This window comes from Anneissia japonica, unplaced genomic scaffold (assembly GCF_011630105.1).
Source record: "Anneissia japonica isolate Jap-2015-1 unplaced genomic scaffold, ASM1163010v1 scaffold1356_len1145284_cov175, whole genome shotgun sequence".
NCBI lineage: Eukaryota > Metazoa > Echinodermata > Crinoidea > Comatulida > Comatulidae > Anneissia > Anneissia japonica.
The window spans coordinates 330,803-344,462 of record NW_022706987.1 but is presented as its reverse complement, the minus strand read 5'-3'; the positions used below and the strand labels follow the sequence as shown (position 1 = coordinate 344,462).

The 13,660-nt window shown below is 34.0% G+C and overlaps 1 protein-coding gene across 4 annotated transcripts in view; it reads left to right on the top strand.

Moving 5' to 3' along the window:
• The window catches only part of LOC117106255 (breast cancer anti-estrogen resistance protein 3-like), a 35,986-nt gene extending 23,277 nt beyond the window's left edge, over positions 1-12,709 (top strand). For all 4 annotated transcript variants that reach the window (XM_033247613.1, XM_033247611.1, XM_033247612.1 and 1 more), the window contains 6 exons: positions 2,859-2,928; positions 4,932-4,953; positions 5,582-6,694; positions 7,987-8,084; positions 8,406-8,574; positions 9,241-12,709. In XM_033247613.1, the coding sequence (XP_033103504.1) occupies positions 2,859-2,928; positions 4,932-4,953; positions 5,582-6,694; positions 7,987-8,084; positions 8,406-8,574; positions 9,241-9,777 (2,009 nt within the window). In that variant the 3' untranslated portion in view covers positions 9,778-12,709. The remainder of the gene's footprint in view (positions 1-2,858; positions 2,929-4,931; positions 4,954-5,581; positions 6,695-7,986; positions 8,085-8,405; positions 8,575-9,240) is intronic.
• Positions 12,710-13,660: the final 951 nt, after the last annotated feature.

Sequence of the window (13,660 nt, the reverse complement as noted above, 5' to 3'; positions counted from 1 at the left end):
ATATATATATATATGAAGATAAAATAAGCCTCAAAGTTAAGTTTGAAATTAAATTTTAAAAAAATGACAATCACAAAAGACCAAAACGCAACAATGGGCCATGTGCAATAACAACTTTTACCAAAACAACTCGGGGTATTTCAAAGTGATGTTTGCAGGACACTATACTGATTTGATCTTACAGGAGAGTTTTAGGCTTTACCAGACAAACAAGTACCGGTAGGTCAAATAAAGAGAAATGGATCAAACTATGCATTAATTTTTCAATTTAAATGCGTAAAGCCCGCTTATCCCACTAACCTCCTAGTTTACGACGAACAAAATTTAGAGGATATTTCGAAGTGAGTGGCGCCAGTTTTTGCCGGACCTCGCAGGACCCCTTGTGAGAGACGCTCAAAAACACACACAATTCCTCATAAAAATATCCAATGTAATTTCTATGGAGTATCAGACTGTAAAGATCGATTAAGCTTCTAAATAAGCATTTTGCCCTACACCACTCTGGAGATTCTGAGCTGCTGCAACACACTTGTTTTCCCATTGGGTAAAATCGACACTAAAACTCCAGCGATGACATCGCTCTTTTCCCCACCATCAAGTAGATCTTAGCGCTACTCACTTTTGTGATGATATTTATAAACAAGCAAAAAATAAGATCATCAATAAGCAAGAAATATTTCTTTTTTTGGCAAAATATTGAATCAATCTATATGGCATATTACTGTGTCCTATAATATTGTAGCCAGCAGGGGGCGACGGCCACTGTACATCCAATAGTTTACAGGTTTATGAAGTAAAACAAATTCGGAGATTATCTGTGGCCCGTTAAATCAACTCAAAAATTAATTTGGCCCTTAAAATAAATAAATAATAAAGAACCAGGGTTCTATTGTGACCGAAGCCTTATTATGCATCTGAGGTCAAACTCTGTTTGCTATTAGCATGTATTTAGAGTACCGCTACTGACTCACCTTTCATTATTGCTAATGCTCAGGGTTCATGCACACTTTGAAGTGGGAATTTATTTGAGTATTTTTCAAGACCTTAAACTTACATAGAAAATGACTTTCAGTTTTTGAAATATTTTAAAAATGTGGCAGAACAAATGACTTGCAATTGTTATTTTCCATTGTGTTGTTGATTGTAATTTAAACATATTGAGGCCCAATTTGTTTTGAAAAACCACCTGGAAAACCATATCTTTACTCATAATAAAAGCTTTTAAGTTAGTCAACTTGATTTTCCCTATTGTAAGTGAATCATCTTGTTATGCCTCACTTGTTTTTTAGAATGCCTTTTCCAGATTTTAATTTGTGGTTATTGGGAAGAAAAAGTGGCAGTGGTTTTAATAATCGATGTAATTATTTTTGTTTATTTCTCTATCTGAAATACCAAAATTAGTCAGTCATGATATGGTGAAAGAAAAATTGTTGTCTTCATTGTTAATTTAAGCTCAGTAAAGTTCATGTGCATGACTGGTAAAGTGATATAACATTGTCGTTTGTTCAATTTTCCAGATGCCCTTCAGTCAGGCTGTTATTGCAGATTATCTTTTATTGAACCTGCCTCTTGCCAGTAATACCTCAAACAAAATTTTATTCTTTACCTTTTATCCATGCTGGCGGGTAGGATACCCACCCGGCATCACTATGAAATATCTTTTGAAAATATTCTGATGTATTTTCTCAGAATTTAAATAATTATAAAGAATTTATCAGTTTGATCCCTGAACTTTTCAACATCACCACATACTTTTGTTATGACAAGGATGTCCTCAATCACTTTTTACCTCACACACTTACAATATTATGATTCATTGATCAAAATTTTATTTTGAATATCTACCTAGATGCTTTAGTAGCAGGGCTCTCAAATTTCCTGCACTCTACAAAGCAATAATCACCCGGAATATAACCCTTCTCAAGATTCTAGATTCAAAACATTTATCCATCCTCAAAAAGTTAAATATCATTAAGTCTCCCACAAATTCACAATATGCATGTTTTACAAGTTTTTATTACTGTATTATTAATTTGCTCCTGGAAGTCAGTGCTACAGTAAGTTTTCACCATGCAAAGCAAAATGTAATTAGATGTGTTTAAAAAGCTCATTTAAACAGATCTCCCAAATTATGACTTGGGACCCTAAATTAAGTAACAAAAAGCCAACTATTAAGCCAACATCTATTACCAACATGTTTGCACTGCCAGAATGGCTGAAAACAACTAAAGATCACCTAAAATAAACGGCCACCTTTCTTTGGCCCCAAATGTACATCTATCTTTTATCTTCATGATAATAATTGTTCTAAATTAAAGATTAAACTGCTAGAGACCATGAAAACTGAGGTCCCAAATGTGGTCTTTTATTGGCGGGAGACCTGTATTTTCAAAGAATACTCATCCTATATACAATAATTAAGTTTTTTTTTCGAATATTTATTCTATTTTTCACCCTGTTGGCCTCAGGTGGGCCCTATTTTCAGCCTTTTTCTTCACTTGGTGATTCTCTATGGCCCACCAGAACAAACTGTTGGTTTAATAGGCTTACCTTGTTAAAATTTTATTAAAGAAGAAGCAGTGGAGATAAAGGAGAAAGGGAGAACAACTGGTGGAAACAGGAGACATGAGGGAAGCAGGGAGGGGTAAAGAAAAAGTGAACAGAAAAGGAAAGCAGAGGACCATAGCAGACAAGGAATGAAGAAAATTCAGATGAGAACAGGGGATGGAAGCATTGTGGATTTCAATGTTGAATTTCATTATGTCATTTTGTATAATTTTTTAGTATTTTTGATATCAAATCACACATTTTTCTATAATACATAATAAATTAAATTTTTCATTTCTTTGTTTTGCTAGCTGGCCATATTGGGACACTTCCACGGAAAAAATCACAGGCAGCACACATTAATAAAACCAATCGGTACAGGTGTGTAGAATGCATAATTATAACATATATATATATATTTTCATATATTATTTAAGGCGTCACCTATCCTGCAATGGATCCTTGAGTTTCAACCAAAATCTGTTTATTATTATACAAAGTTTCCTAATCTTTTACTTTCTGAAAAAACCTTGGTGTCCAGTTGTTATGATGATTGATTGTCATTTTCATCATTTAAAAAAAAAAATATTTTGACACAGGCCTGTTTTAAAAACATGCCTGTGTTTTGTGTCAAAACAATTTGAAATTGAATTGATTAGTATTACTAATAATTAGTTTTAGTTTAGTTTTAGTTTGTTTTGTTATTTTATCTTCTAATCTTGAGTGGTCTGCTGACTTAGGAGCAAATTCTATAATAAAAAGAGCATTCCATTACAGTGACAAAGCATAGGCCTACTAATGCATTATCTTCAATAAATATGTCATGGTTTATTACATATATTCTAATTTTATTTCAGTAGGGAATGTCTCAAGTCCCTTTCAGTGATAAATTGTATCATAAGATTTACGATATACTCAAATATTGAATGAATAAATAATAATAATAATAGTAGCATCATTTTAAGGCGCACATAATTGTGAATGGTGACTTAAGTGTACTTATTATGATGATTCCAAAAAAGGGATTTTTAATTTATGGGATTTATGATTAAAGGTGTACTGTGTTAATTAGTTCTAACCAACTAACCAGGGTTATACCATTTTTAAGGGAGTTTTTAAAATAGAGTTTTTGTTCATATAGTCAGCCATGGGCCTTATAGTATGGACTGGCTAAATATAGGGTACATAAAAGGACGTCTTGAACAAAATTGAAATAATCTCAATGTTCTGTGCTTAACAAAAATATAGTACTTTAACCAAACTGTACTAAAATATCCATCATAGCAAATTGTTTTATATAAGTCATACAACCAGAGTACTGGGTATATTATATTTTTATGTGGCACCAGAGTGAACAAATACAAATTTTCAAAGTTGCCTTGTATCTTTCACAAAGATTTATGTTGGAAAACACATGGTCTTTGTAATAAAGCGAACAGTTGGCCGAGAGGTGTTTTTCTTGTCTTTTGTGATGAGACACCAGATCAAACCCGGCTTTAACTGGAGTCCAATCACTCGGCTTCTTGAATAATCCTCATATTGAATATTAAAGGGGCTAAGGACTATGTTTGTATCTGTTGCATAAAATTCTGTACAGCCACATTGTTTGTGCATAAAACTGTACCTGCCACATTTTTGTACGTATAATCATTCACTAAATTGTCCTATGATTTGTCACCACCCACACCTGGGATAATAGAGTAATACTTCATAATGTATAAAAATATTTCAAATTTACATTATGGACTAAAGTATTATATGTGCGGGAGTAGTATTATAAATGTGGCCATGCTCGCTCTTTTTTTCTGAGCTTATATTCCAGTGTAAAGATGTTAATGTCTATGAACCAAATTACTTCCATGTTGTATTTTGTTTTATGTCTTTAAAAAAAAATTGAATATAATAACACTGTACAAATCATACTGTTGAAATCAGAAAATTGTGAAGCGCTAGGCCAAATAAAAAAAATTACTAGTTACTCGTCCTCTTGCACATCTATTTTCTCTGCCTCACCAGATATTTTATTTATTTTTTTTTTTAATTCCCTTTATTTTACGAAATGCATGAAAATCTGGTTAACTCATATCAGTAAAATTCCTCTCTTGGTCGTTCGTGGTTGGAGATACATATGGTATGAATCATGTCTAGTGGTTTTTTTTATTTGCTTTTAATGCGTTTCTTGGTGAAATTGAGAAAGTGTCTCCCATCGACCATCTTGGATTTGCCATCTCAGAGATAAAAAAAAAAAGTGCCCTCTTTCTCTTTTTTTTTCAAAATATTAGGACGAGCAACTACTTTTTTTTTAACTTGGCCTAATAGATTTTTCATAATTCATCCTTGTAGAATTGTATTTTTAAAGATGTTTTTTTTATGTTTCCTAATAGCATTCAAGAAGAATCATCAAAAGTAAGTCTAGTTTTTACTGAACAAATGTAGTTTTTGTGCTGGAACTTTACCATAGCAGTATTATGCTCTGGTTATCAATAAAAGACTATGCAAGATTAGGCTATATAAAAAAATAAGTTAGTTGATCATCCATTTTTCCAATAAGAAAAAAAGGAAGAGAACTTTTTTATTCTGTACTTTGTTTTTTCTCTGGATGGGAGCCAACTATATTTGATGGCCGATGTTTCCTTGTAATTTCAAATAGTCATCGGCTACAACAAAACAATTTCACACTCCATTGGAGTGCTAGACTATCATGTCTGAAGAAAATGATTGAAATATGAAAGAATGAATAACATTTTCACAGACTATATACACCAAAAATCAAAATTTTAATAATCTAGAAAAAGATCTCTTAAACAGTGTATGTTAGAGTGCCAGACTACATAGAATGGATATGATGGTGTAAAATAATATGCAGTTTAAATCCATGATAATAGCATGACAATGATAATGCAAATGGTGTTTGAATATTAACGTTAGCAATTTTAATGAAAAAGACAATGTTTATACTTGGCATCATTTCTGACCATCAAGTCACAGCACAAAAGGATATATTATTGCAATGTATTTATAAATTTGTCCACAGTTTTATAGACCAACTCCCAGCAAAATGGATTCTCGGCAAAATGAGCCCACGCCTGATCAACTAAAAAAGGATCTTGAGATGGAGTTGAACCTACCTCATGATGACATACGAAGCCATGCATGGTTTCACGGTGGCATTAGCAGAGAAATTGCAGTGAAAAGTCTCAAACAGGATGGGGAGTTCCTTGTGAGAGACTCAATCTCCAAACAAGGCAGTTATGTATTAGGTGTGATGTGGCATAATGAAGTACTTCATTATGTTATTAATAAGACTATTCAACAGGAATATACACCATATGCCAAGATACAATATCAACTGGAGAATAATGTTTTTGATTCCGTCCCAGCACTCATCATGTTTTATCATGGAAAAAAACCAATATCACGGACATCAAATGCAATCATTCGGATGCCTGTCAATCGGACATTACCTCTTAGTTACACAGATAGTAAATATGCTGAAACAAATCTTAAACAGACTGATGCACCTGTGTATGGACCACTTCCAACTAAGGTCATCACGCCACGTATGAGTGACCTTCCAGAGAGGTTCCAGCTTCATAAGCAGTTATCAAAAGATGAGTCTGAGACCTATTATGACACACCAATTGGAAGTCGGTCAAAAATTATAGATCCTCCAAACCAGGATTTATATAGCTACCCCAACAAAACAAGAACATGTGAAATCATGAGTCCAAAGGAAATGGATGCAAACAACTCTGATATTAAAACAGATCAAAATTTTTCTTACTTGCACGAAAAACCAGTCCGGGATGATGGCATCACAGATCACAGCAATATAGAAAAGTTGAAAGATGATTCAAGTCAACTTGTTTATGAATCATTTTCCAGAAATAGGTTCCTCTCTGAAACTGGTGAGCCAGACTCTGAGGCACAAGAACCACTGACGGTCCATCCCACAGGCATAGTGCAACACCCAAGACTACCGACCAATCAAATGTGTTCTCAATTCCATCCATCAGATTTCAAATGCAATATCTTGCCAGAAAACCATAGAATTCTAGATATTCAAGTGTTGAGTAAAGTTCAAGACTTTCTCATTAATGTCAATCCTTCTATTTTAGCGCAGCATATTCTAAGCTTAGATGTCGAGGTAAGAAACTGCAGACAAAGAGCATTTCCAGTAATTTTTTGAAAGTAGTAGTAGTATACAGGTATACTGATTTGGGATTTAAAGCCCCATTCCTAGCAAAAAAAAAAAAAATTTCCTGAAAGTAAAGGCACATTCAGAGGTTATAGATACCATCTGCTGGCCAACTGGTTTTCGTGAATACTTTATGTACACAAAAACCAGATGTCTAACTGGTTTTCGTGTAGACTTTATATACACTAAAACCAGTTGACCAGCAGATGCTATCTATAACCTCTGCTGGCCTACTGGTTTTCGTGTAAACTTTATAAATAGCATCCGATGTAGGCAAGATTTTTTTTTGTAATTTGTTTTTCGCCAACTCATCAGATTCTCCATTATTTTTTTTATCAAGCCCACCAATGCCACGAACTCTCATAATATTAAAAATATCCTAATTTATCCCTCATTAAATAATCTGATTTACTGTGTACATTCCGGTACGATTTTGCGATAAATAAAATGCGCTCTCCCTATAGATGTTCTTGTACCTCAAACCGCACACACTGTAGTCGTTCACCTGACATTATGTTCATTTCATTCTAAAAACTTTCTGTCTGAGTTGGTTTTAAGTTTGAAATAATTAAAATAAATTATTCTATTTCATAAGTGCCAATACTAGCAATTGAAAAATATGTCAGCTGTTTGTATGGCTAATAACTGAAAACCTAAAATGGAGTTAAGGCTAGGCCTAACCTAACACTGTTGCTAGACTAATTTTTCCGGCTTTTTTGTGTCCACATACTTGCTTCAGCCAGAGCTGTAGACAGTTTCTAGCTAGCATGTCATAGTATTAAAATGCCTGTAAATCAGTGAAAACTGATAATTCTACTGATTGTAATATTTTGCAATTAAAAGGAAAAGTTTGTAGCCTGTAATAATTTGATAGATATGACTGAAATCATGTCTATAAATACAGAATCATTAATATTTTTTAACCAATTAACATTTGTTTTAAAAAAAAGGAAGTTTCTGTGGAATAGAATTTCCTAAAGCCAAATTGATTGCTATCTAACAAATAAACGTACTGTATTTATAAAAATGTGTATGTAGAACTTTTACAATGTAATTTCTTGCACATAACATAATATACTGAAAGCAGTCTGTAATTATTTACGTCACATCTATTACCGTTTTTGCGTAGCAATACACGGGTGTAAAACGTTAGTATATCTTTAATCAGTAGGAACAGTGAGCAGAACATTTTTATTTAAAAACAAATTCTTATTTGTGAAATGACTCTTTTAATGTTGTAGTTACTTCAGATGTTATCTATACCAGATGGATGTTTATCAGGCCTGGAGCTTCTAACTCTTCCCCAAGGATGCTATTTAAGGAATGACCTGCAAGAAAGGTACTGTAAATTAAACTCATGTGCAACCAGGACCTACTAAAGAGTACAAAATAATTTTGTTTTATTAACTTATTGTACTGTTGCAGTAATTTAGGACAGTGTTACACAACCTGTGATTAGTGGACCACTTGTTGGCATGGCCGCTGAAATTTATTGGTGGTCCGTCAAATGTGACGAAATGTGAAATGTGAGTCTGTCAGTGGTCGAGGTGGTCTATAAATCCATGTTTGAATTGATAAATTGCATAAAATAATTTGATTTAGGTGAATGTAATGCAAGACAAATATGAAAACATGTTAATTTATATTTATTCTTAAATAGAATGAATTGCCTCAGGTTATGGTGTGCAGTAACTATTGTGTACTGTATGGAGATAGAGAAGAGAGTTAATCTATTACATGCTTGGATCCAGGTTGCAGAAGCAACAATATTTAAAATGGGTGACTTGTTTGCTTTTGAAGCAATCATGGAAGGCCTAGCTTCTAAACAGGTTAGTCGGTCTAAAACGAAAGGGGTAGCCATAACTGAGATGAATGGTATAACGCCTATGCGCTCTCGTGCGGCTGACTCTGATAGGGTTCATGGGGAGAGTTTTTATGCCTTAGTATGGCCCGAAATTGTGCTTTTAGACCACAACATTAGGGATTGACAATCAAAATAACGTTTTTAATAGGCAAATTATTATTTCCTCCTCCCCCACTGCCACTGATATTATATATCATATTATATATATTTCAATATTAACATTCAGAATACAATGACAAACATTAAAAAAAAAAAAGCAAACCTAAACTAAAGAGGGCCATGGCCTCAGCATTACACCGCTGCTGAGATGGATTTAACAGTGACAAAAGAAGTGATTATAATGAAAAATTGTATTTACTTTTTAAGATGGTGATGGTTTCTCCCATAAAACCTACCTTTCTTGAGCCGCTGCTGCCAATCCCTACCCTGCTCGGTGTAGTGCTTCACATGTCAGATGTCCCCCCAAAACCACATTTTTTTTTTATGGTGATGGTGATTACAATAGCAATGAAGAAAGATAATAATTGCAATGATCATTAATTAATGGTGAATATTAGACATCTGCTGCACACCCCCTCCTTGAATCCACTATTTAACAATTTAACATTCATTCATTGCTTTATTTTTTAAGGTTCGAGATTTGCGATTGACTTGGGAACTTTTAAGGAAATCGTATACAAGCAGTGCTCTACTCCATGATACTAAACTCCGTTCTCATTTCAAGGAACATCAACAGGGGAAGACTGTGTTAACTTTATCTCAGACCAGTATTCCAGCCATAATGCCTATTGTCCAACTCCTAGAAATGGACTGGACATCTCTTACCAGCAGGGACTGGCATCAACCAATCAACAAAGAGGTCACAGATAATCTGCCTAAAGATGGATTGTGGGTAGATTCTACAGATAGCTTTGGTTTAGAGGTGTTTAAACGTCATCTGTCTTTAGTTCGTAACATAATCAGCAAAACAACAACATACCAACTTAATGCGAACTCCAAGTTACAGAGCTTCATGCCCGAGAAGGACATTCTTGACAGCTTTCGTACAGAGCTACACATGGTCATTTTGTGGGGTCAAAAGGGTTTACACAGTAATGGAAAAGACCGCGTCATGAAATATGAACAGATGCTGAATTTGCTTGCAACTAAAGCTGAGCCAAGTATCTGAGATAACATCAACATATTTTACCAATGACCTAAACTTCTAGCGATGATGAAGTGTTATTTTATAACATTTTAATTACGACTGACTTTCTCAGAAATTTATTATCCTACATTTTCATGTGCTTAGCAAGATTATAAAAAAATAATTCACTTTTGTACAATACGATACAATAATTTATCACAACTGTATAAATACAAAATTGTCAGTTTTGAGATTGATTCTCTTACATACTATTATATATTAATGAATGATTCTTTATCCAGTAATAGGACTTTTTCAATCTATGTGACTTTGTTACTCTTTGGTTTGGCAAGTCATGCTGATATGAACATAACAAAAGTATGATCTGTGGCATTAGAGCGCTTCCTGCTTTTGTATATTGCTATACTGTAAACCTTGAATAGAAGCACTGGGCTTCTGTTTTTCAGGTGCCTTGGATGGGCTTCCCTTTGAGATGGGCCTTTTTTCAAGATGGGCTTCTTTTCAAGATTACTTTTTCAAACTAAAGAGGAGGACTTCTTTTCGAAATGAATGCTGTAAATTTTGGAATTGCTACTATACAATATTTTTCAACTGTGGAATTCAAAATATTTTAAAATTTTAACCATGCTAGTGCAATGAAATAATATGGGTACCGACACGCTATTATAATTATCAAAGATAACGTCAATATCAATGTAAGTACTATCTTGAAAGAAGCCCCATACTATCTTTATCCATGGGCTTCTTTTGCAAATTGAAGAGGGGGCTCCTAGTCTAGATGGGCTTCTTCTCGATGTTAAGGTCATGGTGCATCTATTTAAGGTTTTATGGTATATCAACATAGGATATTCAAGAGTACTGTATATTTGCAAGTGTATGTATCTGTTCTTCATGTGTGTTGATGTGTGTGATAAAGCTATTATAGTACATTCTTTTTTTAGATTTATTTTTAAACTGCAGGCCAATGCACTTTTTTTGTCATTGAAATCAGTATATCAGGCATTAATAATAATTCAGTGATTTGTAGAAGTGACAAAAAAAACACATTTTAATGCAATCTGGCAGTTGTCCATAAGTAAAGCTTGGTTTACACTACTATTATCTTATTCCCAAAAGAAAAGTTGAGCTGCATGAGAATGTGATATTGGTATCTAGCACCCACAGTATGATTTCTGTTTTTATTGAATGGCTGTGTGAATGGGTTTAAGAATCATGTAGGCTTAAAAACACCTGCCTTCCTATTGGTTGAGGTTAAGTTTGTCAATACTCCTAATAAAGCTTAGGCCAGGAGGCCTGTGGCAATGTAGTTATTAAACCCTTCATTCCTCTTGATTGGTTATGCAGGCTAGGCCTACAGTTGCTTACTGCTTTTATCAGCTTGGTCAATGGTTGAATTACATTTTTTTAAGCAAAAGTTCTTGTGTATGTAGTTGCATCATTATTATCATTATGTCGAGTGGTTCACACTGACTAGTAGTACCTGGTAGTACTGACATAGGTGCATTAAAATTGCTTGCTTCATAATGAGTAATCACACACATAATATCCACTTTTTCTAAGCCTTTTACTTATTTCAAAAACTAAATTCGAGAGTGGTTTCCAGTTTATAGTGTTATATATTATTAGGTATATACTGCCACTAACAACAATAAAGAATAATGTTTTACAGATGTTTGACTACCATATGAAAATCATTAAATATGCTACTAGAAATTTAAGAATATTTCAAAATCTTCATTGGCAAGTAAAAAGCTTTTTAGTTTTCAGTAGAAAAATTGAAATATATGTAGTCTAAAGAAATTTATTTGGTATCCGACAAGTTTGCTGAATTCCAGATTGCCATCTCCACTTTGCCAAAACCCAGTTTTCCGAATGCCATTTTACCAACCCAAAATTATAAAACCCACTACCGTCTAAAACAGTTTGTTGAATGTCATATTCACTGTCATGGGTAGAATATAGTACAAAGAATAGCATGTGCTTTGGTCATTAGAGTATCTAGGATTATTGATATGGGGACAGTGGGGGCAGATGGGGCCATGAAGTTTGAGTGAGCGGGCTTGAGCCTGGCCAGCTGGTAAAATGAGGTAATTTTTAGCAAAAACTGCAATAAAGCATGTAAATCACTGACAAATGGTAGAATAGTGGAATAAGAGGTAACAATGTATTCAGAAGTATAAACATGTGACAAAGTCATGGCATAAATTACAACCGAATAGAGCGATGGTAAAATAGAAAAAAAGAAAGTGATAAAATGAAAACAGGTTGGGTAATGGTGGCAATTGAAATATGGGTGGTAGTTAGCGTACCATTGTGAATTTTATTGCTGCAATTGTTATGTTGCTTTTAATTCACTTTTGGCAAAATGAGTTTCAGCAAACTGGATTCTGCAAACTGATCACTGGATTTGAGTTTTTCTTTCTATAAAATTTCTTTGTAGAATGAATTATTCAGCAAACTGGTGTTTCACAATCGGGCCCATTCATTTGTTCAAGGTGGCCATATATTCTTAGTTCAAAATTCACAGAGCTGTACTAATTCTAAATATAAGTGATAGCCAACACTCTAAAAAATTGAATATATCCATTTGCCAAGACTGTTCCATAGTGTTTTTGGGGGCAATAATTTGGATGTCTGAACTAAAAAAATGAAACATTTAGCAAAACCATATGTGACTACTATTTTTTTTTGACAATGAATGAATGAATCTTTTTTGTTACAATATAGTTGAATATTATTTTAGCATATTATAGCATGCTATATTTTTAACCGGTATTTGTATGAGAAGTTTAAAATGGAACAAACTACTGGTAGTTTGAATTTCACTGCATACCCATCTGCTTAATGTAATTACCACTCGTTTTACTCTTTTTTGAATTAAAAGCAAATTAGATAATTAGGTGAGAAGGGGATACTGAAGTTTGAATTAAATTGCAATAGTGCAAGAGCATAATTATGTGTTGTCTTTGTTTATTTTTTGACATATACCGAATTTACTGTAGAATATACATACGGTATACATGTATTTCATAGTTGCTACATCAGGGGCTGATCTAGAGATCCACAATTCACTGGGGAGAAAAAAAAATCCTATGTATTTGTTACATATTAGTAGATTCTAAAATCGATTAATTAAGCCTTTGAATATAGTAATAGCTGTGCTCTTAAACCACAATATTAGGAACTAAAACTACAATAATTTTAGGGGCAGATCCAGAGTTTTTAAAATGGGTCAGGACAGCTGTTTCAGAATAGATGAGTAGAGTATCACAAATCATTAATATGCATTGAAATTTTTAAAATTTAGTGGCAAAACAGTGAGGGGGGCATTCTGACCCTGAACTTCCTGTTCCTGTTAATTGAGTAAATTCCTTCTAACTTTAGGTGGCCCCTAGGTTAGGGCCATCAAGGGTCTCCGGTCAAAGGCCTGTAAAAATTACTAATTTTTCTTTGTAATTTTGTATAATTCTTCCAGAGCGAAACACCCACAGATGGTTCAAGGAGGCGGATGCAGGATTTGGCGGTGGGGGGTACACAGGTGCCCACACTAGCTCAGTCCCACCATGATTGGGGCTGAGGTGAGAAAATTTTGAGAATATGGACCTGTAGGTAACCGGAAATTGCACTCTCATACTTTAAAAATCTTACCGGTACTATGTTCATAATGATAAAAATAATATACAAAAATACAATGCAACAATAATTATTCTTCTTAAAACAATTTAGTGGGGAGAGGGTGCGAAAGCACCGTCTGCACCCCTCTGCATCCATGCCAGGGATGCTAGAGTCTGGTCGGCATCAGTGGTCCAAAAAAATTGAGCGATTTCGTTTATTTTATAATATATAACACCTCTGGAGTGAGGGATGCTAGAGTCTGGTCGGCATCAATGGTCCACCAAAAAAA